Consider the following 26,283-nt stretch of genomic DNA (forward strand, 5'->3'; position numbering starts at 1 on the left):
GTCAAAGGTCGTTTAATGCCCGGTCAAAGCCCGTCAAAGTTTTGGTTAACTTTGGTCAACACCGGTCAACGGGTTAGGTCAACGGGTCGGGTCAACGAGTCGGGTCGGGTGAACGAGTCCGGTCGGGTTATAACCGGTTAAACCGGTCACTTTTGCCTTCCCCACGTGTAGTGGCGGCGCGTGAACAGTACCATGATGTCAGAAAATTCTCCAAAAAAATTCCTAAAAATTATTTTAAGCGATTTCGAGATACTTACAAAACTCGGTTCAAATTTTTGAACGACAGAGAGCTCGATTTCAACGAATCGAAAACTTTAACCGCTTCACCTACTCACGCGCCGCCGTCGACGGAGACCAAGGATGACACCGGTAGACTCGGGACGATGCAAGGAACACGATGGTGTGGGAGGTGTCGTAAACGGATGCTCGAATCGTCGTGAATCGATGAAAAACCAATTGAAATCGGGTTATTACCGACGATACTTCCGACTGAAATTAACGACGAATGGCGACGATTCATGTCGAAAGGTTTGAGGGGTTTTGTTCGTCGCTCGACAACGAACACGATGGTGGTTTCGGCTCGTCGATCGGAGGTCGGACGACGAATAGATCGGAGTTGAAAGAAGGGTTGTTGGAGAAGAGGAAAATGATAATCCGCAGAAAAATGGTATAATTCATTCTAAAAGAAAAATGGGTAAATTATGAGTTTAGCCACTGAATTTCCTGTACTTCTTAAAACGATCTATCAACTTTAAAATTTTACAATTTAATCCACCGTTTCTTTCAAAAATACCAATTAAATCCACTACTTTATAATTTCTTAAATTTAGCCCCTAAATTGGGGTGTTACAATCATTGCAGGGCAGGTTTGGTAATTGTGATCCAAAATCAAATGGGATCACTTCAGCCTGCAATCATCTCAATTGATCTCTGATTCCTTTGATGCTTTCCTAGCTGGTCAAATGAATCCCTTTAAAAATCCACGGCGGCCAGTTCAGGACCCTCATTCAATTTTAGATGCTGATGATACATGCCATGCATTTCCATTTCAAAAATTCTCTTCCTGACCAAAATGCTATAGCTTCTGGCGGAAGTGTGTATTCCCATGTCAGCAGTCAGGACATCGGTTCTAAGTCATTCAAACACCCCAATCTAACAGAGGTTTGCTAAATTTTTATTATAATTTCCAGCCTTCATTATCACAATTCCAGAACCGTTTTACACAACATATTTTTCAGTATAATAGCTATCAAGCTTCTTCATTATATTTTGTTGTTTAAAACTACTAAGTCTAGTAATTGAAGTTTTCTATCGTTGTTGGCAGACAAAAAATGACTGCTATAAAATATATTCCGACAAAGCACTTCTAGTATTCAGTCACATTGAGCAATTCAGCATTTTTGTTATTTTTATGTGGTATGCGATTCAAACATAAGACAGTTTTGATGGAAAATATTGTCATTTCCATCATTTTTTTTAATGTTCAAAACAATCATAAATTGTATTAATTGGTCTTTAAGATCATCTGCGGGGTTGCAATTTCATATCAACTATTTGATATATATATATATATATATTCCTTTTGAAGCACTTGTTTTTTGTTAGTTAGAGTTATGTCATGCATAAGACATTTCAAGAATTTATTTTCTCAGGCCAATATTCAACAATCAGACACAGACTTGACACTTTGTTCACGAGTATACAAGGATGAAAGCAGTCTGGGGCTCTCAGGCATCAACTGGGTACTACGTTCATTCCTTTGTCTAAATTCTCTCTCTATTTTTAGGTATTCATATTCTATATATATGTGTTAAATATATATATTTGGACATACTTTTTTTCAAAGGAAATTTAAAATGCGTGTTTAACAAATACATGTAAATATTAATACAACACTCATAGCCACGTACAAGTAACATAGAATGCTATCATTTATTTTACTACATTTTATTATTTATATTTATTATCATTTTTTTTCTTTCTATGTAATGTGGATGCAGACAGAATCTTTGGGACCCTTTGATCTCGGCTTGTCTTCCCGCAAAGTTTTCAGTGCAAACGATATTAGCATCGATGGCATTGTCAAGTAGTATGTTCCTCTTGAAGGTATGAATAAACGACACACACTAACACAAACTGTAAGGAGAAAAAAAAAGAAGCAAGGTAAAGACTTTATTTTACATCATAAACATTCTCAACTGGTAAGCTTTATAAATCGTGGTCTTGTAAATTTTTTGTTGTTGTGTATATTAGGTTCAAAAACATTACGAAAATTGAAAACAAATAATATCGATGATAAACCTGAAATGAAATGACTAATTTAAGTACATATTTTTAATTTATTTTTTAGATTGTAAAAGATTATATTTGGATGTGGTTTAAATCTCGAATAACAGATAAACATCAGCTTGTATCGTTTTTTACTCGAACTTAGAAATTGTGTGCCTTTCATTTTGAAGAAGGCAAAAGAGTATTTCTTATTTGCTACACCAACTATTTGAAAATTAAAAGACGAGAATATAATAAAATTTGGATTTTTCAAATGAATTTTGTGTCGATTTGTTCCAAATGAGTTATGATCTAGAAGTAAAAGTGATTCATCACCTCAAGTGTTTTTCTTGTATCCTAACCACCTTTGCCTTTAACAACACCATTATATCTCTTGAACTCGTCTTGATTTTGCCCAACGCGAGTTTCCATCCTTTGTTGTGCATAAACATCTCCTTATTGGCGTGCCATCTCAATTAGTGTCTTACTCGTAATCTAGTTTTGATATCACTTGTTATAGGATTCGAGTTTCATCTAGAGATTCATGCGATCTTAGACGATGAAGTTCGAGTCATTCTTTAAGGCAACTCGCGAGAATCCAAAATTCTATTAGCATTGGAAGCATTAAGTTTTGAATGAACGAAGATTAAAATATAAAGAGAAAGTCAACAAGAGAAAGGGAGAATAAGAGGGTTTTAGAATAAATGATTTGTATTCTCAAACGATAATTGATACAAATGGGGTAAGGAAGGTCTCTATTTATAGTTGAGTTCCTTTATGATAAACAACACAATTTTATGTGCATCGCTGATTAGAAAAGTTCACAAATTAAAAAACAAGCTATTTAAGGAAGTTATATCACATCCTTATTTCTTTCTTTAGTATTATGTTCATATTGATATAGATACTTATCTTCTAATATATTCATTAGTAAGATGTCACAACTCACAAACTTATTTTACAAAGTTCAATGTGATCGAATCTTCATACATCCATCAAGTATCAGACCAAGCGATGATTTAAACAAACCGAGCATATTGTTTAGAACATTTTGAGTAGCTAAATGTGTTTACTTCTTGAGTTTCAGTTAACGATTCGTGATAAAAAATTAACTCATATGGATAGCAAGATTGCAAAGCACAATTCATTGATATGTGTCTAATTGTAGAGTCACTTGCAAAATATAAGATTCTTGTAACGGTTTATATAGGCCTAACCTTTTTCGTACAGCTCACACAATTTTGACAAGAACAAATCGCTATTATACTGTTTATACATGCACGTATAGGCAACACAAGCAAATAAATTTTGCAACTCCAACTTACAATGTGGACTCAGTGGGTGAACATATATGTGCATTATACATTACAGATTGTATAAATATATTAAAAGAATTGTTTTTATAAATAAAATCATAATGTTTTTACAATATTAAATTTTAAAATCATTAAAATATAAATTTAGGTGGAACAACGTTGAAAAGTGTAAAACTTTTACTGTAAAAGTGGAGCCAAAATAGACAAATATCATCTCGTCTCGTTGTAGTGTTATTTCAATTTGAAAATAATTTGTAAGTTATTTTCGAAAATAATTCGATAAATTATTAGGATGTAATGTTTAATCTAATTATTTTAAAAAAACAAAAATGAAAGAGACTAGCAGATTCGTAATTTATTGTCAAATTCTTTTTTTATTTGTTTATAATTATTTTTAGAAAAATTATTATATAAATATATTTATTTTGAATTTTATATATTATAAATCGTTTAATGGATTTATTCTTTCAACAAGGTGCTATAAGTATAAATTATTGTATCCAACTACATCAACAATCATAAATATAAATACAATTAAGTATGATTATAACGTGTTAAACTTAAAACTTTTACAATTTTTTAAGTAATTAAATATAATTAAAAAATAGATAGTTTTAATTTAAAAAATTTAATTACATTGAACGTCCTTAAATTGCATCAATTCTAAATTAGTTCTCAAAATTTTAAGTATTTTAATTTAATCTCAAATTATCAGTATATGTCAATCACATCCCTTCCCTAATAAAACTAATTAATATCATTAAACATTAGTGTATATTATTTAATAATACGATGTGACGAATTATAATTAATATTAAAAATAACTCAAAGAGTGAAAAAAACGTTTATATAAAATGTTTGAAAAACCTGAACCATCAGATGACTACTTTTATTTAATTTTTAACTATTGATGACTAATTTAGAATAAAAAAGTACCACTAATTATGAATTTGTCAAAAAAAGAAAATTTTCTCCGGTGATCAAAACATAATCGTTAAGTGACTAAATAAGTTATTTACCCTTAATTTCATTAAAGAATTTCTATTTATTAATTAAGTTTTGTTTTAAGTCTACATCTCTCCCCCTCACCATGTCCTTTAATGGCTAGACAAGGAGAGGAAAATTATTTGAAATCAAGCAATCACTGCAACAAAAAATAAAATAAAAGCAAAAAAGTTTCGCTTTCTCTTTCATTCGAAGGAGAAAAAACCCTATTTACAGGGCAAATCCCGAGAGAACCTTATTGGTCTCTCACCTTCTTCTTCTTCTTCTCAGGTTCGTTACAATTCTTTTTCTAAGTTTGTTTTGCGACTTCTGTTAAATTTTTGTATTTGCTTTGATGTACTTAGTATTTCTGTTATTGTTCTTTTCTCTTTTATTTGCTGTTTCAGACTGACATTTCTTCTGATTTTGTATGATTTAAGAATGAATCGTAATTAAATAAATGTTAAAGAGCGATGAATCTGCTTACCGAGAAATAGTAAAATATTTCTCCAATTTTATATGATCTGTACTGTGAACTTCAGTAAATGTTTAAATTTTGAATTCAATTTTTTTTCCTTTGAACTGAAAATTTGTTAGGTCAAACGTTTTCAGTGTCATTTTCCTTTGCGTTTATATCTTTGGAAGCAGGTCAAATTTATGTAGGTAAAGGTTTCAATTTTAGATCCGTGCTTAATTGTGATTTTTAAAATAAAAATGAACAGATCTCGAGTAGCCAAATAAACACAATGGTTGTTTCATCAGTGGGGAAAAACAATGAATATGTCCTAGTTCACTCGTTGTTTGTTATTTAGGTTTTAATGGGATAAGTAGTTAACAGAATGTTTATGAAAATAGCGTATAAAGAGAGCGAGGGAAAAGAAGGGTTCATGGTTCTTTGGAAGCATGTTTGTACTTTCTTTAACTTTTGCGTTTTGTCGTACAGGTATACTACTGTTTTTTTGACACCTGAACTTAATTTTGCTCGCGGGAAAATTGAGAAACAAAGACTCTGCTTTCTAAGTTGGAAACTGTAGTGTAAAATGTCATCGGTAAGCAAGGCTGATAGGAAGGCTGCTCTAGATGTGGCCTCATGGGCTTTCAATATTGTTACATCCGTGGGAATAATCATGGTCAATAAAGCCTTGATGGCTACTTATGGCTTCTGTTTTGGTATGCTCTTAATAAACATTTTACCTGCAAACTTCAATATGCTGTGATTGCAATACATATTATTAGACCAGCCACTTTATGTTCATCTTGCCTCTATAAATAAGTTGGACAGTTATTTAGAACTTTCTGTCAATTTTCCAGAAACCTAGGAAACCAGGGTTCAAGAGATTTAGCTGGCGTCATTTTTTCATTGATTATGCATAGGGTGAAAGTGGAGATGACAAATGGAAAATTCTTTCCAAATCTAAGCAGGCCCTAAATTTTCAGAAAGGTTTAGTAATTCTCACAGACAAGAACATATAAGTGAACTTTGAACGGATAAGTAGAACTGAGTAACTCTAAATTTTGTTTTAGAGAATCCTTTGAGGAAAAGTTTAATGCATGGTGTTGCTTAAGAACCTCTGGCCTTATCTAGTTGGTTGTAGTTATTTGATGATGTTTTCCAGTGGCATTTGATATGAATATACGCCTATCTGGTAGTTTTTTGTCTCATGCCTTAGCATTTTTGTGGAATAAAACAATTATGTATGTAGAAGACTTGACTGGAACGTTCCAGAATAGAATTTGGCATTACCTGCTTGTGGAGGTATAATGGCTTTCAAATGGGAGAGTTTTTATAAATAAATGAAGGTTGAGAGTTGAACAGAACTCTTTTATGGTTGGATAAACATAGAAGCTATCGTTAATTAGCATTGTTTTCTTTCTTTAGCTTATACGTGAAAAGTCTCCACTGGGACAATCCGGCTACTAGAATTTTAGCCTCCACCTTGTAGATCACCAGTTAAAATTCTAGGATGGACAGGACGAGATTTGTGGGATGAGAGAGAGCTAGAGAAAATGTCTTAAATACCACAAAGTATCATACATATGAAAAATATAGCTTGTTTTGAATATGTTCAGAAAATTTTAACAAAATTGGCCTGACTGCTTCTGAAGACCCTGATTTTTTTATCCCATTAATACTTGTGCTGCAGCTACAACATTAACAGGTTTGCATTTTGCCACAACAACATTGTTGACTCTTCTTCTTAGATGGTTGGGTTATATTCAGTATTCTTATCTACCATTACCCGAACTTCTAAAGTTTGTCATGTTTTCAAACTTTTCTATTGTTGGAATGAATGTGAGTTTGATGTGGAACTCTGTGGGCTTCTATCAGGTCAGTTTTAGTGACTTTGGTTATTATTCTCTTCTATGTTTAAATCTTTTGGAAGTTATTCATTATTTCATTAGAAGTTATTCTCAGATAGCAAAGCTGAGCATGATTCCCGTATCTTGCTTTCTGGAAGTTATTTTTGACAAGGTCCAGTATTCAAGGGATACAAAGCTTAGCATAGTACTAGTTCTCCTTGGAGTTGCTGTCTGTACTGTTACAGATGTGAGTGTCAATTTCAAGGGCTTTTTAGCTGCTGTGATAGCAATTTGGAGCACAGCCCTCCAGCAGTATGTAAGTAAATCTGCACGACTATTCTGATTTTACATAAGATGCAATACATTAGAAGAAAATTTTGAATAGTAATGTAAAAAAGTTTTCTGATTGAACTGAGGTTCAGAATGCATTTTTCATGGCTTGATCCATTCCATAAATGAGACACCTACTCTTGTTCATGGTTGATATTTGGGCTTACCTCATTATTCATTTATTTCTTTTAATTTTGCAGTATGTACATTTTCTTCAACGCAAGCATTCTTTAGGATCTTTCGACTTATTGGGACATACCGCTCCATTACAAGCTGCAAGTCTGCTTTTAACTGGTCCTTTTGTAGATTACTGGTTAACTGAGAAAAAGGTTTATGCCTTTGACTACACTGTGACATCAGTGGTAAGGTTCTTATCAGAGTTTACCAGAATCTAGGGAGTAATGTTACTGATCTTTTTATTGGCATGAATTCTGATGAAGTCATTGCAGCTAATTCAAATTTTTAACACATGTTATATTTATGCTTTTAAATTAAGTTATACTGGTATATTTGTGGATAGATTTTCATCTGTAATGAGATTCAATCATTATCTGCAGCCTTTGAGTGTTCACAAAAAGCTAGAAGACCTTGGTTGTCGTTACAATTGCTTATTGAATAGGAAATTAAGAAATATAGTCTATTGTCAAAGTGGGTGCTATTGCATGTCCATGGCATTTTATTTTGGTAGTCAGTTGTGCCTAATTGGCTCAAAAAGGAGGGCAGGAGGAGGATCTACCTTACAGGCCCAGAAAGGGACCCCAACTGTTATTTGAGAATGTCTTTTATTTCTTTGTGTTCATACTGAGGTTATTTCCATCCTTGCATCACTTAATGACAAGGATTCACAAATATGAAACATGGGAGATTTAAATGCTTACCTAATTTTCATCTTCGAGTGCCCATTCTCATGTCCTTTTCCTGCTGTCCAATCAAACTTCTGTAATGCAAGAAACATGGGTTCACAAATAAGAAAAATATGGGAGATTCTTGACGTCTTACCTGCTTTTCATATTCAAGGGCTTATTATCCTGTCTTTTCACAAATAAGGTTATTTTCATTCTTTTTTTTTATAAAATGGTTATTTTCATTCTTGCATCTGGTTATAATCAGGAAGCTTGGAAGATTTAATATCTTACCTACTTTTCATCTTCAACTGTTTCTATTTCCGTGTGTGTATTTTATGTTCAATGGCATAAGACTGACATGCTTTGTTTGCTACTTTGTTAGCTTTGATCACTCAATGATCTAAACTGAAAAAGATTTTGATTATTTGCTCCTGCCATCTTATGCTTTTCTAACCTACCTGGATGCATTTATCCTTTTAATGGCGTTCATTAGATCATTCTCTTAGAATTTGAGAGAATCGAGATCAATCATGCTTCTAGAATCTTATGCAGTTATGATTAGATTCAGGGTTGTACAAACTTGTAGCAGATCTTTTGTCTTGTGTAGAAGTGAACAAAATTACAGCTCAAACCTAGGATCTCTACCCGAAGCCTCGTTTCTCTCACTTGACTCACATCGCATCCCGTGAGACCTGTCCATGAGCAGCGTCGCGTCTCAGCCTAGGACATTTTATTTTGCTTGCCCAGGCCTGACAGCCTAAATTACTGTTCATTGTGATCAAATATTAAAAACTATTTTACTACTAATAGTAATTTGGGTCGAGCAATCCCAAATTAAAAATTTCCTTGTCCTAGGCAGGGCCGCAGCATAGGTGCCCGACACTTGGACAGGCTTATTTCCCCAAGTCAGCAAAGATTTAATCCTGATACTGTTTTTCAGTTGGAGCACCATGGATCTGCATTATGCTAGTTTATATATGAATATTAGCATGTCTTGCTTGCAGGTAAATCATTATGTAAAATGACATGTGCTGCTCTTTTGCTTGCAGTTTTTCACAATCCTGTCATGCACCATTGCAGTGGGAACCAACCTTAGCCAGTTCATCTGCATTGGCAGGTTTACAGCTGTATCGTTCCAAGTGCTTGGCCATATGAAGACCATCCTTGTCCTGATTCTAGGGTTCATTTTATTCGGGAAAGAAGGTCTTAATCTACATGTAATTCTGGGTATGGTCATTGCAGTTGTAGGAATGATCTGGTACGGTAATGCCTCGTCCAAGCCTGGCGGAAAGGAACGACGGATTTATTCAGCTCCGAGCAACAAATCACAAAAACGCGACTTATTGGATTCCACCGAGACCGATGACAAGGTCTAAAACTTCAGTTACAGCTATATATATAAGATCAAAGTTGCAAATTGTTGTTATTATTGTTGCTTATTCATGTTGGTCCCATAGCTACTGAAGTTTGCCCAATATTAATTTTTCAAAGTGTGAAAATTTGAGAACCTGTGATAACTTTACATTTTTGTCTTAGTTTATTTGAAGTTCGAATCAGTTTGTTGTCTGCATTCGAATTCATTTGTATCTAATTAAACTCGAACACAGATAACAAACTATAATAAGGTTCACAAGCATTTTAGAAATATTGACATAAAGGTAGATTCGGATACCATGCTCAATTGACACATAGCAAACATTTAATCACAGCAATTAGATTTATTTATTTTTATTTTTTTAAGAAAGGATGCTTGCATTAGCAGTAATCAGAAATGATATACAGAAATATAACATAGATTACAAACTATAACAAGACATTGCAAATTGCTGCATAACGTCGTTTTCTTCAATTTTTTAAAAATGTTGTATAAAAGTATACCAGATAAAAAAAATACCATTATAATAATATTTAATTTAATCTTTTAACTGAGGTGGCATCAGCTAACGCATGACATCAATTCAATTAAGGAAACAAATATAAATATATTTAAATTTTTTTATTTTTAGTTTCTTGCATGATAAATTTTGGTCCAATTTATCATTAAGAGTTAAGACCACTCAATGAATTTGGTTTATAATGTTATATTTTTTATGTACGTGTTTATTTTAGATTTTGGTTATATAAATATATAAGTTTGGATTTATTTATATATTGATTTTATATTAAATAATTTAATATATTTTAATTTTAAAATACAGTGCCTCCGTGAATTGTTCAGCTAAAAGTAATTAAATATATTAAATTATTGACTTGAGGCAATGCTTTTTGAAATTTTACATCACTACTGATTTACAGCACCGTTTCAGCAAAATAGTTTATTTTGGTAATAAAGGAGATTAGGCCGTACATCAATCAATGAGAACACAGTTCCTCTCATCGGTTATACTTATACCCAATACGTACACACCGATTCATTTTAATCCTTTCAAACCAGGTTTGGATAGTAGGAAAGCAAAAGAGAAGACCGGAATTACCAGAAAGCCCTCACACTATTTCCTTGGCTTATTTCTTCCCCGAATCTTCATTCATCGACATACCTGTCGTCTTCGCTCGAAAATAAATAATAAAAAAAGTATTCCCTCAAATCCTCCTGAAATAAGGAGAAAAAGAGGGAGAGGAAAACAAGCACGTAAAGAGAAATAACAATCTTGTTTACTGAGAAAAAGCTTAGAGGCTCTTGCGATTTGTGGTGATATCGTTAATCAATTGAAGTTATCCGTTTTAACTTCTCCAGGTTCATTCTAGAATCTAACTTATCGTCTTATTCCTCTTTGATTTTTTAGGTTACTTTTTTTTTAATTTTTGTAATTTTATCGTTTGATCTTCTTTTAATCGTGTAATTGATGCTCGATTCATTTTTCTTTCTGAATTTATTTAGATAATTTTCCCACTATCTAAGTTTGTACGTGGGGCTGATATTGGTTAACTTCGGGTTGGCCGCTGAAAAAATTGAACGAGTGTAAAGGGAAGAAATGGAGTGATTTTTAGATGCTACGGTAAACGTTGTTAATTTGCTATTAAATTAGTAGTTAACTTAGGTTCACTTAGAAAAATTTTCTAGCCTTTTCGTTAGTTCGTTTTTTAATCTATTTTTATGGACGCAACCAAATGGATTTCATCAAAATTCTAAGCCCATTGAACTGGAGAAAAATGCGATTGGTTTATCTTATCAGTTTGATTACTTGAATACCTATTGCAATTTGTGCATTAAAATGAATGGCACAATTCCATGTATTGTTTTGCAATGATTGTTTTATGGATGTGTCTCACTTCTGATTAGATTGACATTGGCATGTAGATTGGAATGCATATTATGTTGGCTGCGCAGGCCAGTGTTCAATGTTAAAATGCATTGGAGGAATTAGACCTAGGTTTTGGTATGATTATAATATTTATGGTCTGCATCTCTGATTCTGCTTATGAACAGAATGGACCGTTCCTGCAGTGGTGCGGGACCTGCTATACTGCAGTTGCATAAATGGGATCCCTCAGAGTTGCCACTCAATTTGTCAGAATATCGCGAAGCCTTCATATCTCCGACAAGGGAGTTACTGTTATTGCTTTCATACCAATGCCAAGCTTTACTACTTCCTTTGACTACAGGTTAATATTTCTTATTCTCTGCTTCTGGACTGCCAAAATTGTATTGCATTTTGTTAGGTTTGTAAGGTATTGATTATGGGGCTTTTAATCAATTACTTGCTGTTTCTGTGCACTTGGTTATTCTGGTTTACTTTTACAGTTGTTGAGTTTTCCCATTTGGTTTGCAGGAGGCTCTGTAGATGCTGATATTTCTGAAAGTTGTCATCACGAGAGTCCCCAAAATTTAGATTTATTAGCTTGTAGGTCTAATATAAAGGATAATATTCCGTGCACTTCTGGATCAGCAACACATTCTGATGACAGTATTTCCCTTGAACCTGGATTTTCAAAGTCTAACTGTTACCCTTTTCTTTGTGATGTAAAGTCATTGGCTTGGGGTGTGTGTGGGGATACTTATAATCAGCACAAAGATGGTTCATTTAGAGAACTTCTTTTTGTTTCCGGCAATCAAGGTATGATGGTACATGCCTTCTCTTGGCCTGATAAGAGCCGTGTGTCTGGCACAATGTTAGAGGGCGAGTCCAAGGATGGGACTTGGGTTGAATGGGGCCCTTCATCCTCATCATTTCAACATACCAAGGAAGAGAAGCCAATTGATTTGTCTTTTGAAGCGTCTCAGAATACAATCGATAAAACTATCTCAAATGGAAATTTAGGAGTTCCAGACAAGATAAGTAAGCAAGTTGGGGATGGTGTATTATTGGGAACTGGCAGTTCGAAGAGGTGGTTGCGATCATTTTTCACTAAAGCTGAAACTGTTGAATATGAGGGTGGCATTTGGACCAGGTTTCCTCAGAAACCATCATTTCCTTGCTCTGCTAAAGTTGTTTCTTTTGGCATTTTTACTAGTAATTTCCCAGTTTTGAGATTCCTTTGTAAAAAGAACTCTACATCAAGTGGGGATGGCTGCCGGGAGACGATCAGAAATCTAGAAAATGGTTCCTGTGAAAATGTTCAGTTGGATACATCTGATGTTGGTTCCAGCACTCCATACAATGCTCCAGAGTGTTCTCTAGCAATTCTCATAAGCTAATTGGATTCTTTTTAACACGAATGAACTCTGCATCATTCGATGCTAGCGATGGAAATGAAAAAAGGATTAAGAATATAATTGTCATTGCCAGGTTGGATATTCAGGGAATTCAGTGGGTTTCTTTGGTGAAGCTTCCGCAAAATGAAAACACATGCCTGCAGGATGTTTGGAAAGACTTCCAATTTTCTGATGATTTTCTTATTTGCCTCAATGCTTCTGGCTTAGTGTTCTTTTATGACACTATGTCTGGTGAGCATGTTGCACGTCTTGATATTTTACAGACTTGTGAGTTAAAGTGTTCTGCGAATTTGCATGAATCAGAAAGGTCAACTCTAGATGATGATATGCAACGCAAGTCAAATTATCATCATGGTGATTTATTTGGTAGAAGAACATTTAAGAGGCTACTTGTTGCGTCATATACATCTCTTTTGGCTGTGGTTGATCAATTCGATATAGTGTATGTGATATATGCTGGGGACTGTCTACCAGACAAGTATTATGCATTTGAAAAATTGTTTCCACATTATCAACATTTAGGACTTGGGATGCTAATTGGTTGGGATGTAGGGAGTTCTGATGTAAGCCATCAAAGGATATGCAATGGTTCTCCAAATTCTTGCAATTTAAATAGTTCCTCCAAAATAAATGAAATTGTTTCCTTTTGTGATAATACTGGAAACATTATTCTTAAGAAAATCCATGGCTGGAAATGTTATGGAAACGGGTGCCTTCCTGATTCAATCTTAAATGGTTTTTCTGCTCCTTCCAAAGTAATGAATGGGAACTTTCATGATTCACAAAAGCATTTCCACCTTATGCGAAAGATTTTTCTTCCAACACATAGATATAGTGATGATGACTGTATTTGTTTTTCTCCTTTTGGGATTACTCGGCTCATTAGAAGGCATAATATCAAGGACCGCAAGAGTTCTCAAATTGTACATTTTGATTTACATACAGACTCAGTAGTGCACGATGATAGATTCCTGAATTCAGGAAGCAAAAAGTTTTCTCTCCAAGGGAGAGAAGAAGTTTCTATTGGAGAAGCTGTTGGTTGTATTTTCCAGGGTTGTTTTTATTTGGTGACTGATGGTGGTCTTTCAGTGGTTCTCCCTTCTGTTTCGGTTTCATCAAATCTCCTACCCATTGAGACCATTGGTTGTCAAGAATCAGGAATTGGTACTTGCATTGGATGTCAAGCAAAAAATGTTCTGGGACTGGAAGAGCCAAAAATGTTTTGGTCACCTTGGAAAGTTGAAATTTTGGATAGAGTTCTTCTCTATGAAGGTCCTGAAGAGGCAGATCGTTTATGCTTGGAAAATGGTGAGAGAAAAACTTAATACAATTTATCCGAATATATCAGCAAAAATTTGGTGATCAAGATTGTTTTCCATATCATGTTTTTCATTCTCGTCTTTCCCATCTACAATGCCCAGTATACTAAACATCATATAATCAATATCTGTTCTATTCTGGTCAAAGTCATAATAGATATCTAGTTATGGAGGTTTGGATTTAGCCGCTGATATCCCAAGTATTCATATTGTTGGGATGTATTTCGAGAGTAGAGAAGACTTGTACCTTTTTTTTTCTGATGGCAATGAAATGAATAAAAACCTTTTTTTAATTCAAATTGGTTTTGAAATTTCATCCTTTCTATAATCCTTTTCTTTTACATATATCTCTTTTTTTGACAACTCATGGATTGCGGCATCAATAAAGAATGCTGAACTAGATTTCCAAATTTCATTTGAATTGCTGCTATGTTAGGATGGGATCTGAAGTTTTCACGGATGCGTCGGCTGCAAGTTGCATTGGACTACTTGAAATTTGATGAAGTAAAGCAGTAAGATTATTTCTTCTCACTTCAAAATTATGCCTTGTTAGTCTTTTCACTCTTTTATCTTGCCTTGGTTTTTCTTTTTATTTATTTGTTTACTTATTTATTATTTTCTTTTCTTTCGAAAGTGTCATTTTGTACAACATGCTCAAATCTTAGTTTTTGGTTTATACTGATTTGGAATATATCTGTTCATATACCTCTAGTTTGTGACAGCCAATTGGGTAATGGCTATATATGTTTACGCTTCTTGGAATATATAACTTTGTTTAAAGCAGAAGGCTATTCTTATTTTGTCTTTCAGTCTCTTTAGTAAAATTTGATTATACCATACCTATTGAAGGAATCATGTCATTGTATGGGATTGAACAAGATAATTATTATATTTTATTCAGTCATTTTTATGTTGTATTCTAGGTTAGTAGACGTTGTAGAAATCATACGCTATTATCTAGTTAATTCTCTTTTAAGATTTATTTTTGTGTAAGGTTTTCTATTTTGAACCTCGCTTCTTTTCTCCTTATCAGTTTTTCTTAACCCATTTCTGTTGTCCTCTCTGTTGTGCTGTATGCCCAGAAGAATACATTGATTCTTCAGTGTTTCATATATAGAGAATTGGATTGAGGCTTTGTTCCATGGATTAGACTTGCTTTTAACAAGTTATTAATTAATTAATTTCTCCTACTGGATTAACAGATCTCTGGAGATGCTTATGGGTGTCAACCTCGAAGAAGAAGGAGTTTTAAGATTGCTTTTTGCTGCAATTTATCTTATGTTTGGAAAAAATGGCAATGATAATGAGATTTCTGCTGCATCAAGGTTAAGATCTTCTAACTACCGTTCACTGGCTAAGATGGTGGTTTTACTTTTGTATATGTCTGGACCCTGCAATGCACATGAAAAGTATAACTGCTTGTTATATTATAGATAACAGTTAGAAATATATGTTATTATTACAATGTTCTGCTTTTGTTTTCTGTATTTTATAAATGGTGCATCCCTCATCTCCTAATATGTACTGGGATAGTGTCTTGAAGGTGAAGATACTTTGCACTATGTTTGGATTGAGGGGAGAACAAGATAAAGGGAAGGAAGTGGAATTAGGAACCCTTCCTCTTATTTAGGTAACTTAGGATATAAAACAATCATAAGGAAGTGATTGTCAACAATCCCTCGTTGTTCAAAAGGCCCATATTTTAGTTCTCCCAAATCTCTGGAAAATGAGGGAAAAAGAAAAGGAAAAGGAAAAGGCTAAACTTTCTTTTATATTAGAATGTCTATAATACCCCAATCATTTGCATTTAATTCCAAAGAAACCTATCTTTAGCTTCCGCACAGGTTAACATATTAGCTGGCCATTATTGCTATCTTCTTTTATCTTCTTGAGCTGCATTCCTAACTCTTAAATTTTATGTTGGTAAGCCTGGAATTTATTCTTAACCTTGCTTTGCCAATTCTTTTAGTTCTTAACATGTCTCCTCAGTATGTATTGGCTTCCTACAATAATCAGGGTGTAAATGATCCGTGTCTAATGAACCACGGTTACAAAGTTTCAGCTGCTCACGAAAGGAGTTGGCAACTAGCCCTGCCTTGTAACTGAAACTGTGTACCTTAAAACTTCTTTGACTTTCTTGTTGCACATATGAATAGGTTCCCTGATTAGGACATTTTGGTTGACTTCACATATCAGCCAGTGTCTTTCCTTGGTTCGCATGAGCCATAAATTTATGCCAGGTTTCGGTCAAGACTTATATGATTTTCGATGTGGGTTTGGTATAGTTGGTTGTTTTAATTATAATAATATGTATTTTCTATGGATGAGACAGACTGCTATGTTTTATACTTCTAGGAACAGAATTGTTCTGCTTAAGCTTCGGAGAAGCCATGGGACAGAAGACATCATCTTCAATAGCTAGACACAACCATATTCTTCTATCTCTTGACCTTTTATAAACTCGAGCATAGCGTCCTCTTCCCCTTCTGCCAACAGGAGCACTCCTAATTGACAAACCTAGCATAATATCTTCATCTTCCAGATCCCCATTTTTTCCTTCTTCTATTGATACACTTCTTTCTTCTGCAAAAAATTCAGACAGATTCTGCTCCTTATTCTTGTTTGCTAGCCTAGCCCAATTCAACTTCACAGCAGGGCCAGCTGGAATAATTTTAGTAACAGGAGAATAAGACTCCCAATTAGACTCCGAATGGGCTGAACTCTGGACCGCAACCTCTCTCAGCCCAAGGCCTGCAAACTCCCCCTGGGATTTAATTCAAATTCAAACTTGTCTGACACCCCATTACTATTGGGCAGAGTGTCTGACTTATTTTCCAAATCCTGTTCCCCACCTTCTTCTAACGTCCTCCTTTCTTGACTGTTCTGAAGCCACGTGTCAACTTTTGACCAGAAACCTTTTGCAGAGTTCTCCCTGTTGTCTCCTACCTTATCTTTGTTTCTACCATCTTCCTCCTTTGACACTTCGTCACTGCAGTTGCCAAATGACAAAATCTTCCTCACGTCTCCATAAGCTTCAGAATACATCTACGATCCCTACCATTTGTAATGATGTTGTTGAAAGGGTGGAAGCAATTTCTGTGAATGCTTCAGGGAAAGGAAATGAAAAGAGAAGGAAGAGAAGGAAGAGGAGAGCCTTAATTTCTGAAGCTATTGACTTGGTTAATATTTCGACTGCTTCTTCTTCCTCTTTTGTGGAATTACTGAAGGAAGCAGTGGATACTTGGGAAGTATGTGAGATGTTAGGTATTTCATTTAAGGAAGGGAAGGAGGCTTTTATTGATAAATTATTATGTCTTGGTCAAGAGACAGATGCAGTTAGGGGTGGATGAAGGCTGCTCAGTTTTAGCTGAGTGTAGGGGGAGTAATTATTTTTTATGAATAATTTTAGTATTATTTCGTGGAACATTAGGGGTCTTGGGAGGAAGGAGAAGTGTGTAGTTGCAGCAAGGTTAGTCAAGAAGACGAAACCAGTTTTTCTTTTCATTCAAGAATCTAAGTTGGAAAGATGCCATGGGGCGATTTTTAGAAGGATTGGAGGTAACTTGTTAAAGGGGGTGTTGGTTTCTCCAGCACAGGGGTCATCGGGGGGCTTGATTACATTGTGGAATGAGAACGTGGTTCAAGTCATTGATCAGTTTGTACATAGTAGGTTTCTGGCGTTAGTAGGAAATCTAAGCATGGTTCTATGGAGTTTGTAGCTATTAATGTTTATGGGCCTACAGGCGAAGCTGAGAAGGAGGTTTTTTATGGGGAGTTGCTGAAGTATGTTAGAGCTCTAAATTTACCAGTGTGTTTAGGGGGAGACTTCAACGCGTATCTTGATTCAGAAGAAAAGATAGGCAAATCACAAAATTGGCATACTATTGATATTTTCAGGTCATTCGTGCAAAATGCCAATCTCATTAACTTGCCTATGTCAGGAGGTTCTTTCACTTGGTGCAGTAATAGAGAATCTTCAACATGGGTGAGATTGGACAGGTTCCTTATTTGCGCAAGATTCCTTAAGATTTTCCCTAACATTGTGCAGTCGATTTTACCGAAATCTATTTCAGACCATAATCCAGTCTTGCTAGAGGATAAATCTACAAATTGGGGTCCAAACCTTTTAGGTTCTTTAATTTTCTTTTAGAAGAACAAGGTTTTGATGATTTAGTTGCAGACTCACTGGAAGTAGAAGAGAAGAAGAACAATAGTGGTGGAATTTTCAGAATCCTGCAGGGTGCAAAAAATGAAATCAAAAATTGGTCTGGAAGTGGACATTTAGGGCTGTCAGAGTCAATTTCGTTGCTGGAAATTAAAATTAATAGTCTGGATTTAAAGTGTCAAGGTGGAAAGCAGTCTGCAAGGGATTGGGCACAATTGATTGAGTCTAAAAAGGAATTATGGAGACTGTTAAGGATCGAGGAGAGAATTTGGTTTCAAAAATCTAGAAACAGATGGATTAAAGATGGCGACAGGAATACAAGGTTTTTTCATCTTAGTGCATTGAAAAGGAATAGATTCAACACTATTCATTCTATCAATTTTAAAGGCAAAGTTATTTCGGATCCAGAAAAGATAAAAAACAGTGTGTTTAAGTTTTTCAAGAATGCATATAATGAAAAAACTACACTGGAAGTTGAGGGCTTGAATTTTGATTTTAAACAGTTGTCTCAAGTTCAAAGTGATTCTCTAGAAGAGGTGTTTACAGAGCAAGAAGTGTGGCAAGCAATTTCATCTTCTGATAGTGCAAAAGCTCCAGGGCCGGATGGTTTCACAATGGGTTTTTACAAGAAGTATTGGAATTTGTTAAAGGTGAAGATTATGGAGTTTTTTTTCAGATTTTTACAATGGAAAGCAGTGGGTTCATGGGGTGAATCATGTTTTTATTACCTTGATTCCAAAGAAAGGTAATCCTGAGAGTATTGAAGATTATAGACCTATTAGTCTAGTGGGCAGCTTGTATAAGATTCTCTCTAAGGTTATTTCGAAAATACTTTCTTCTTGTGTTAAAGATATTGTTAGCCCTACACAGTTCGCGTTTATTCCGGGGAGGCAATTGTTGGATTGTGCCTGTTTAGCAAATGAAGGCATCGATTATTGGAGGAAACAAGGGCTGCAGGGGGTTGTTTTCAAAGTGGATTTTTGCAGAGCTTATGACACCGTGGATTGGCAGATTCTGTTAAGGCTTATGAAGGAGATGGGCTTCGGAGAAAGGTGGTGTTCTTGGATAAATCAGTGTATTTCTACAGCTTCTATATCTATTCTACTGAATGGGTCTCCTACAAAAGAGTTTCATATTGCTAAAGGTTTGCGACAAGGATGTAGTCTTTCTCCTCTTTTGTTTAATGTGGTTGGTGAACTCCTTCATATGATGTTAAATAAAGCTGTGGAATTAGGATTATTTCAAGGGTTTTCTTTTGGAAATGTGCAAAACAGTTTCAATTTGACCCATCTTCAGTTTGCGGATGACTTAATTATTTTTTGTCAAGCCTCCATCACTCAAATTAAAAACGTTAGACGAGTGTTGATGATTTTTAGTTTTATGACGGGGCTTCATCTTAATTTAGTTAAGAGTAAATTGTATGGTATTAATGTGGAGGAGGACACACTGAGAAATTGGGCTATGGACATTGGCTGCTCTATTGGTTCCTTTCTGACAGTTTATTTAGGCCTTCCGTTAGGGGCTAAAAGAAACTGTGAGAAACTGTGGGAGCCAGTCCTAGCTAACTTTGATAAGAAATTGGCGGGATGGAAAGCTTCTTCTTTGTCTATGGCCGGTAGATTGGTGCTTATTAAGTCGGTTTTATCATCTTTACCTATCTTTTATCTCTCTATTTTCAAGATTCCAGCTAAAATCTGTCAAAAATTAAACTCTTTGATGGCGAATTTTTTATGGGGTGGAGGAGAAGAAAAGAAGAAAATGCATTGGGTGAGTTGGATTAAGATTTGTAAACCGAAGTGTGGAGGTGGTCTAGGAGTTGTTGATTTGAAGCTTATTAATAGAGCACTATTGGGAAAGTGGGTGTGGAAGTTTGCCAACGAAAAAGAATCTTTGTGGAAAAAGTTCTTATGTTCTAAACATAGTGTTAGTTGTCTTTCTATGGATGTCAATAAAGTCTCCTCCCACAAGGACTCTTGGATTTGGAGAGGTATTGTGAATAGCTACATGAAGGATGATTTCTTTGGAGGATGCATTAGATCTCATGCGAGGTTACAAGTTGGGAATGGCAATTTGATTTTCTTTTGGAATGATACATGGTTGGGGGATTTTCCATTGAAAGTTCTTTTCCCTAGGATTTTTGCTCTGTCAACAAATCAAGGGGGTAAGGTTGCTGAATTTGGTAGTTTTGATTTGAATGGTTGGGAGTGGAATATTAAGACTAGGAGGAATCTATGCGATTGGGAAGTGGCTCAGCTGGTTGATCTATTGGACAAGCTCAATGTTATCAAATTAAATGAATCTTTGGAGGATTGTATGCTTTGGGTTGGTGCGGGTGAGGGTTTGTATTCCGTTAAAGCTTGCACGAAATCTTTCTACTCAGTAGATGAGGATAACTTTAGGTGGAACAAATGTGTTTGGCAAGGTCTGGTTCCTCCTAGAGTAGAGGTTTTCCTTTGGCAAGTATCACTTAATAAAGTAGCGGTTAGAGGGGAATTGAAGAAAAGGGGGGTTCCCTTAGGGGAGGACTCTCAATGCCCCTTTTGCAATCAAGCAGAGGAATCAGTTCAGCATCTGTTTATTTCCTGCCAGTTTTCCTGGGTACTATGGGACAGAATCATAGCCTACTGGGGTATCAAGTTAGCCTTACCTACTGATCCTTCTTCAATTCTAATTTCATGGTCTGTTCTTAGGCCATTTTCTAATATGTGGAAGTTTATTCCGGGGGCTGTTTTATGGTCGATTTGGAAGATGAGAAACGAAATTGTTTTTGAAAGAGGCAAGCTGGACACATCCTCATTGTTTTTCACAGTCAGGTTAAGGCTTGCGAAATGGTTCCTAGCTAAGTATCCTTTATCCTCTATTCAAGTGGACTCTCTAATTGGTGATCCTTCATTGGCTGATAATATTTCAGCTTCTCTTGATTCGAACAGGCCTGTGGTTTACTGGAGTCCTCCTCCAGTCGATTTTTTTAAGTTTAACGTGGATGGAGTAGTTAGTAGGGTTGGGTTGTTAGCAGGAATTGGGGGCATTCTTAGAGATTGGAATCGGATTAAATTGATGTCGTTTTCAGAAAAAATAGGGCCTACTCCTATCATTTTAGCAGAGTTAAAAGCTATCAAAAGAGGAATAGACATCTTTGTGTCATCAGAATGGGTATTGAAGGGAAGGCTTATTATTGAATCTGATTGCAAGTTAGCTGTGGAGTGGTTGAAATATCAGGAGTCAGTTCCACCTTTTCTTTTAAATTTTGTCAAGGATATTGCGGATGCGGTTTCTGAGTATGAGGTCATTGTGAGGTGGATTCCGAGAAGCTGTAATTGCGAGGCAGATTTGCTTGCAAAGGAGGGGATTGGGTAGTGGGTCACTTTTTTAGTACTGGGTTCGGAGGTTTTTCATCAAGGCGTTATAAGAGTGTGCTTAAGTTTTATGTATCTTAAAGGAGTGGTTTTAGTTTTATGTAATTTTTACATTATCAATATATTAAGGTTCTCTATTCCTCCTTCCCCTAGTAGGTTCTGACCTCATGGTAAGGACTACTAAGAAGGAGGTTTTTATGAGACCTACTTTTCCTATCAAAAAAAAGACAGACTGCTATGTATATCTTCTAGATATATGTTTTACATTTCATTTTCTGTTGTTACAGGATACTGAAATTAGCCACCTGGTTTGCTACCAAAATGATCCGTGAATATGGATTACTCCAGCTTAAAAGGGATGCATTTCTGTTGCAGGGCTTAGATAGGTCCCGTGTCCTTGCTCTTCCTTCAATATTACCTGATAAAACACAAAATGAAGTAGGAACTTCCTCAAGACTTCGGGAGATGGCTCATTTTCTGGAGATTATTCGTAATATGCAATATCAACTCAGAGCAAAACTTAAAAAGCCAGGCCAAGGATTGGTATGATTTGGATACTCTTTGCTGTTTGTAGTCTAATCCCAGAATTTTAAGTAATGTATTTTCCATATGAAACAGGTGGATAGGAATGAGCCATTAAGTATGGTAGATCCGATTTCCCTTCAGGATGAATTTCAGTTTTCAACACCTTCAGTGGATTCACTGGAGATATTGAATGAACATGAGCTTCAGATTCCTGCATTGGCATTCCCACCCAACAATAATGAGAAGCTTGCTTTGGTGGCCAACAAATCTGTAAGCGCTGAAGCTTATATGGACTTAGAGGAGTCAAGTGAAGCAACTGCTCTTATTCCACTTGGAATGGGCTCAGGGAAAATTCTTCCTACTGAAAATCCAAATGAGATGATTGCACGTTGGAAAATAGATAAACTGGATTTGAAATCTGTGGTAAAAGATGCTTTACTCTCTGGACGCCTCCCTTTAGCTGTTCTCCAACTTCATCTTCATCGTTCTAGCGAATTCACCTCTGATGAAGACCCTCGTGATACCTTCATTGAAGTTAGTGACATTGGAAGAGATATTGCTTATGACCTGTTTTTGAAGGTAAAGTATTAAATGTTAAAGTGCATGAAGGTGAATTTTTCCATACATCTTCAGTATATTGACTGTACATGGGCCAACAGGGTGAAACTGAACTTGCTATAGCAACATTACAAAGGCTTGGAGAGGACGTTGAAATCTGCCTCAAGCAGTTGTTATTTGGTACAGTGAGGAAAACTCTCCGTGTGCAAATTGCTGAGGAGATGAGGAGATATGGTTACCTGGGATCAGTTGAGTGGAAAATATTGGAGAGAATATCACTTATTGAGGTATGTGAACGCATACTGTTACTTACCTTATATTTCTGTTAAAGCATGTGTAAATGCAATTGAATATATATCCTTTACATTTCTGTGGAGCTGAATTTCTCTCTCTCTCTTGGAAGCGGCTTTATCCTAGCTGTAGTTTCTGGAAAACATTTCATGATCGAATGAAAGGGTGCATGCATGTGTCATCAACCTTGAACTCACCGGAGGGGATTCATTTGTGCCTCTTGGACTTCAACAATTTAAAAATTGAATGTGGTGAGATTGATGGAGTTGTTTTAGGTGCATGGGCAAATGTTAACGAAAATTCATCTGATACTGTGCTTGATCAAGATGGTGTTCATGCTGGATACTGGGCTGCTGCTGCTGTGTGGTCCAAAGCTTGGGATCAGACAACCATTGATCGGGTAAGCAACTTTTTCTCGCCTTCCTTGCAGCATATTTATTTTAAAAATAGTATGAATTGTATTGAAATGTGATGGACAGAAATGAAATTTTCATAGTAAGACATGTTCAATGGTCACTACTGTTTATAGTTCTTGGCTTTATTTTCTTTTCATCCCATTGACTGAATATGATAAAAGGATGTGTGTTAAAATCTTTTTTTTCAATATTGCATTCTTAAATGCATTCGAACCCACGTTCTTTTGGATGTTGCAACAACAATGGTGCAAACTGAGCTAAGACTCAATCGGAGGCTGTTAAAATCCTTTTCAATTGGCTAACTATATGTTGTTAAAATAAAATTTTGATTCCCTTGTTGTTCCAATCATTTCACTTAGAATGGAAAAGGCTTTTAATGTGTCTGAAACGTTATGAAACAATAAAAGGTTTTGCCTGCATGCTGAACTTAAATTGAAAATGATATTTTATGCGTGATATTGGCATTTAGAATTTGGGCCAGAATTGCTTTAAAAGAAGTGCATCGTATTTACAATTATTTCCGTGTGATAAATCTTAGAAGCTGAAACATATAATATCTTTGAAGGTTGATTTTTCTATTGCATGTGAGTTCATGTTTGCTTTAACACACTTAGTGGGTGGCAGACCTAAAGATGTTTTTGTTTAAACTTCTGCTTTTCAGATAGTATTGGATCGACCTTTTGTAATGGGTGTTCATGTGTCATGGGAGTCACAATTGGAATATCATATATACCATAATGACGGGGAGGAAGTCTTCAAACTCTTGGACCTTATTCCTACATCTGTTTTATCAAATGGAAGCCTCCAAATAGCTTTGGATGGTTTCCAGCCTGCCTCAACAATTGAGTGCAGTGGATTTCCTGATTTTGGCAATTATATCTACTCTGTCAAAGAACTGGATGCTGTATGTATGGATGTTCCAGATATTAAGATTTTTAGGTTGTCTTCCATTTTTATGTGTTCTACGTGGTTAAGGATGCTGTTAGAGCAGGAGCTTGTAAAGAAATTGATATTTTTGAAAGAATACTGGGAGGGCACTGCAGAGGTAGCATCTCTTCTTGCACGATCAGGCTTCATTATGAAGAGATTTAAGGTTTCTTTTGAAGATAATTCCATTGGGAGATCATCGAATCTAGATTTCTCAAGCAGGAATGGAAATTTTCGTGCAGATACTGTTCAAGCTCTGGATAAATTACTTATTCATTACTGTGTACAAAATAACTTGCCAAATCTTCTGGACCTTTACCTTGATCGTCACAAGTTGGTTTTCAATGACGAGTCACTTTTTTCATTACAGGAAGCTGCAGTAAGTATCATAAAATGTCAGTCTTTGTTAATGATTTTTTGTAGTTTTAATCTCTTTTGATTGATAGATATTTAATAACCGGCCTTAAGTATTATATTGGGTTTGATAATTGGACTTGTCTTTGCTCATGGTGATTACCCCTCATTTTATAATGTTTTATGAACTTCAACATTGTGAAATATCATGTTTATATGTGGATTATCTTAAAGCTTTCTGATATTGTCAGCTTTTTTTTTACTAATGTCTCCACTAGATTGTTCTGTTATATGTGATGAGCTAGTTTTATATGTTCTTACATGTTCTGTCTTATCTGACGCATTTGTTCAGGGAGATTGTCATTGGGCAAGATGGTTGCTTTTATCAAGGTTTAAGGGCCATGAATATGATGCATCTTTTGAAAATGCTCGTTCAATAATGTCTCGTAATTTGATTCATGGAGGCAGCTTCCATGGTCATGAAGTAGATGAAATAATTCATACTATTGATGATATCGCCGAGGGAGGTGGAGAGATGGCAGCATTAGCAACTCTAATGCATGCTTCTGCTCCAATCCAAAATTGCTTAACTAGTGGGAGTGTTAACAGGCATAACAGCTCCACAGCCCAATGCACTTTGGAGAATCTGAGACCTACTTTGCAGCACTATCCTACGTTGTGGCGCACACTTGTATCTGGGTGTTTTGGACAAGATGCATCTTTTGGTTTCTTGCGCACTGGTGAAAAAAATGGTTACTATTTTACCTTTCTTTTGCTTGTTTATTCATACCCATTAGAAAATATGTAGTATTTTAGGCATAATTTTCTTTGCTTTCGGTTTGGGAGTGCAGCTTTAACAGAATACTTAAATTGGCGTGACAACATCTTCTTCTCTACTGGACGAGATACTTCGCTACTACAAATGCTGCCTTGCTGGTTCCCTAAGGCTGTACGGCGATTGATCCAGCTTTATGTACAGGTCTCTTTTCTTTTCTCATTTTTTCCCTTTTAATAAAATATATGATGGTGGGTACTAAGCTGTGTTACTCTGGCTTTATCATGCTTCTATCAATGTTATTTTATGTTACCTTTGACAGATTTAAGATCCCTTGTATTTTAAATTCCATCCATTCACTTGCACTTTTGGCATTTACTTTTTCCATATCATTTAAGTTCACATTGTTTCAGGGTCCCCTTGGATGGCAATCGCTTTCAGGTTTGCCTACTGGAGAAACTTTGTTGGATAGAGAAATCAATTTTTACATAAATGCCGATGAACAAGCTGAGATTAATGCTATCTCCTGGGAAGCAACTATACAAAAGCATGTTGAAGAGGAACTTTATCACTCTTCACTCAAGGTTTATCCTTGTTCACCCAAGATAATAAGTTGATAATATCAAATGTGGGATACTTTATTTACTTAATATAGTTTACTTATTGCCTGCATTATATTAAGGATGATGTATTGCTATCTGCAATGTTTAAAAAATCAGACTCGAGATCAAACTGGTGAGACTGTGGATTTCTGGTTGAACAGGTCGGTTGCATTGAATAAGTATTAAATATTTAATAAAAATATTTATTTGACTAAATGGTATTACTTTGATATAAAGTCAAAGGGTTAAGGGTTAAAATCTCATCAATACAAATATATATTTTATTAAGAAATTTTT

At 35.4% G+C, this 26,283-nt stretch overlaps 3 protein-coding genes across 6 annotated transcripts in view; all 3 read left to right on the forward strand.

Annotated features, from left to right (window-relative positions):
- Positions 1-857: 857 nt before the first annotated feature.
- LOC120125559 lies at positions 858-11,026 on the forward strand. 2 transcript variants are annotated; one of them, XM_039143965.1, is made up of 4 exons: positions 858-1,161; positions 1,653-1,742; positions 2,001-2,138; positions 11,015-11,026. In XM_039143965.1, exons 1-3 carry the CDS (start codon positions 1,018-1,020, stop codon positions 2,088-2,090), a joined length of 324 nt encoding a protein of 107 aa, XP_038999896.1. In that variant the 5' UTR covers positions 858-1,017; the 3' UTR covers positions 2,091-2,138; positions 11,015-11,026. The 2 variants fall into 2 exon arrangements, with proteins under 2 accessions (XP_038999896.1, XP_038999894.1); XM_039143963.1 differs by lacking the exon at positions 11,015-11,026 and having other exon boundaries at positions 2,001-2,193.
- On the forward strand, positions 4,734-9,600 carry LOC120125558 (UDP-rhamnose/UDP-galactose transporter 4-like). Of its 2 annotated transcripts, none has more exons than XR_005516374.1 (6): positions 4,734-4,859; positions 5,512-5,738; positions 6,713-6,897; positions 6,985-7,185; positions 7,400-7,681; positions 7,756-8,096. XR_005516374.1 is itself a non-coding variant. In XM_039143962.1 (6 exons), exons 2-6 carry the CDS (start codon positions 5,609-5,611, stop codon positions 9,418-9,420), a joined length of 1,005 nt encoding a protein of 334 aa, XP_038999893.1. In that variant the 5' UTR covers positions 4,734-4,859; positions 5,512-5,608; the 3' UTR covers positions 9,421-9,600. The 2 variants fall into 2 exon arrangements, 1 of the variants encoding a protein (XP_038999893.1); XM_039143962.1 differs by lacking the exon at positions 7,756-8,096 and adding an exon at positions 9,094-9,600 and having other exon boundaries at positions 7,400-7,561.
- LOC120125556 overlaps positions 10,684-26,283 on the forward strand; it is a 35,856-nt gene continuing 20,256 nt past the window's right edge. Inside the window, exons 1-13 of one of the 2 annotated variants that reach the window (XM_039143960.1) lie at positions 10,684-10,778; positions 11,472-11,647; positions 11,815-14,006; positions 14,454-14,529; positions 15,220-15,342; positions 21,826-22,081; positions 22,157-22,642; positions 22,723-22,908; positions 23,025-23,312; positions 23,990-24,634; positions 24,962-25,361; positions 25,461-25,588; positions 25,798-25,968. In XM_039143960.1, coding sequence (XP_038999891.1) covers positions 12,701-14,006; positions 14,454-14,529; positions 15,220-15,342; positions 21,826-22,081; positions 22,157-22,642; positions 22,723-22,908; positions 23,025-23,312; positions 23,990-24,634; positions 24,962-25,361; positions 25,461-25,588; positions 25,798-25,968 — 4,065 coding nt within the window. In that variant the 5' untranslated portion in view covers positions 10,684-10,778; positions 11,472-11,647; positions 11,815-12,700. The remainder of the gene's footprint in view (positions 10,779-11,471; positions 11,648-11,814; positions 14,007-14,453; positions 14,530-15,219; positions 15,343-21,825; positions 22,082-22,156; positions 22,643-22,722; positions 22,909-23,024; positions 23,313-23,989; positions 24,635-24,961; positions 25,362-25,460; positions 25,589-25,797; positions 25,969-26,283) is intronic. The other variant, XM_039143961.1, reaches the window with a different exon arrangement.

The sequence above is a fragment of the Hibiscus syriacus genome, unplaced genomic scaffold (genome assembly GCF_006381635.1).
Source record: "Hibiscus syriacus cultivar Baekdansim isolate YM2019G1 unplaced genomic scaffold, ASM638163v2 tig00110432_pilon, whole genome shotgun sequence".
NCBI classification, from domain to species: domain Eukaryota; kingdom Viridiplantae; phylum Streptophyta; class Magnoliopsida; order Malvales; family Malvaceae; genus Hibiscus; species Hibiscus syriacus.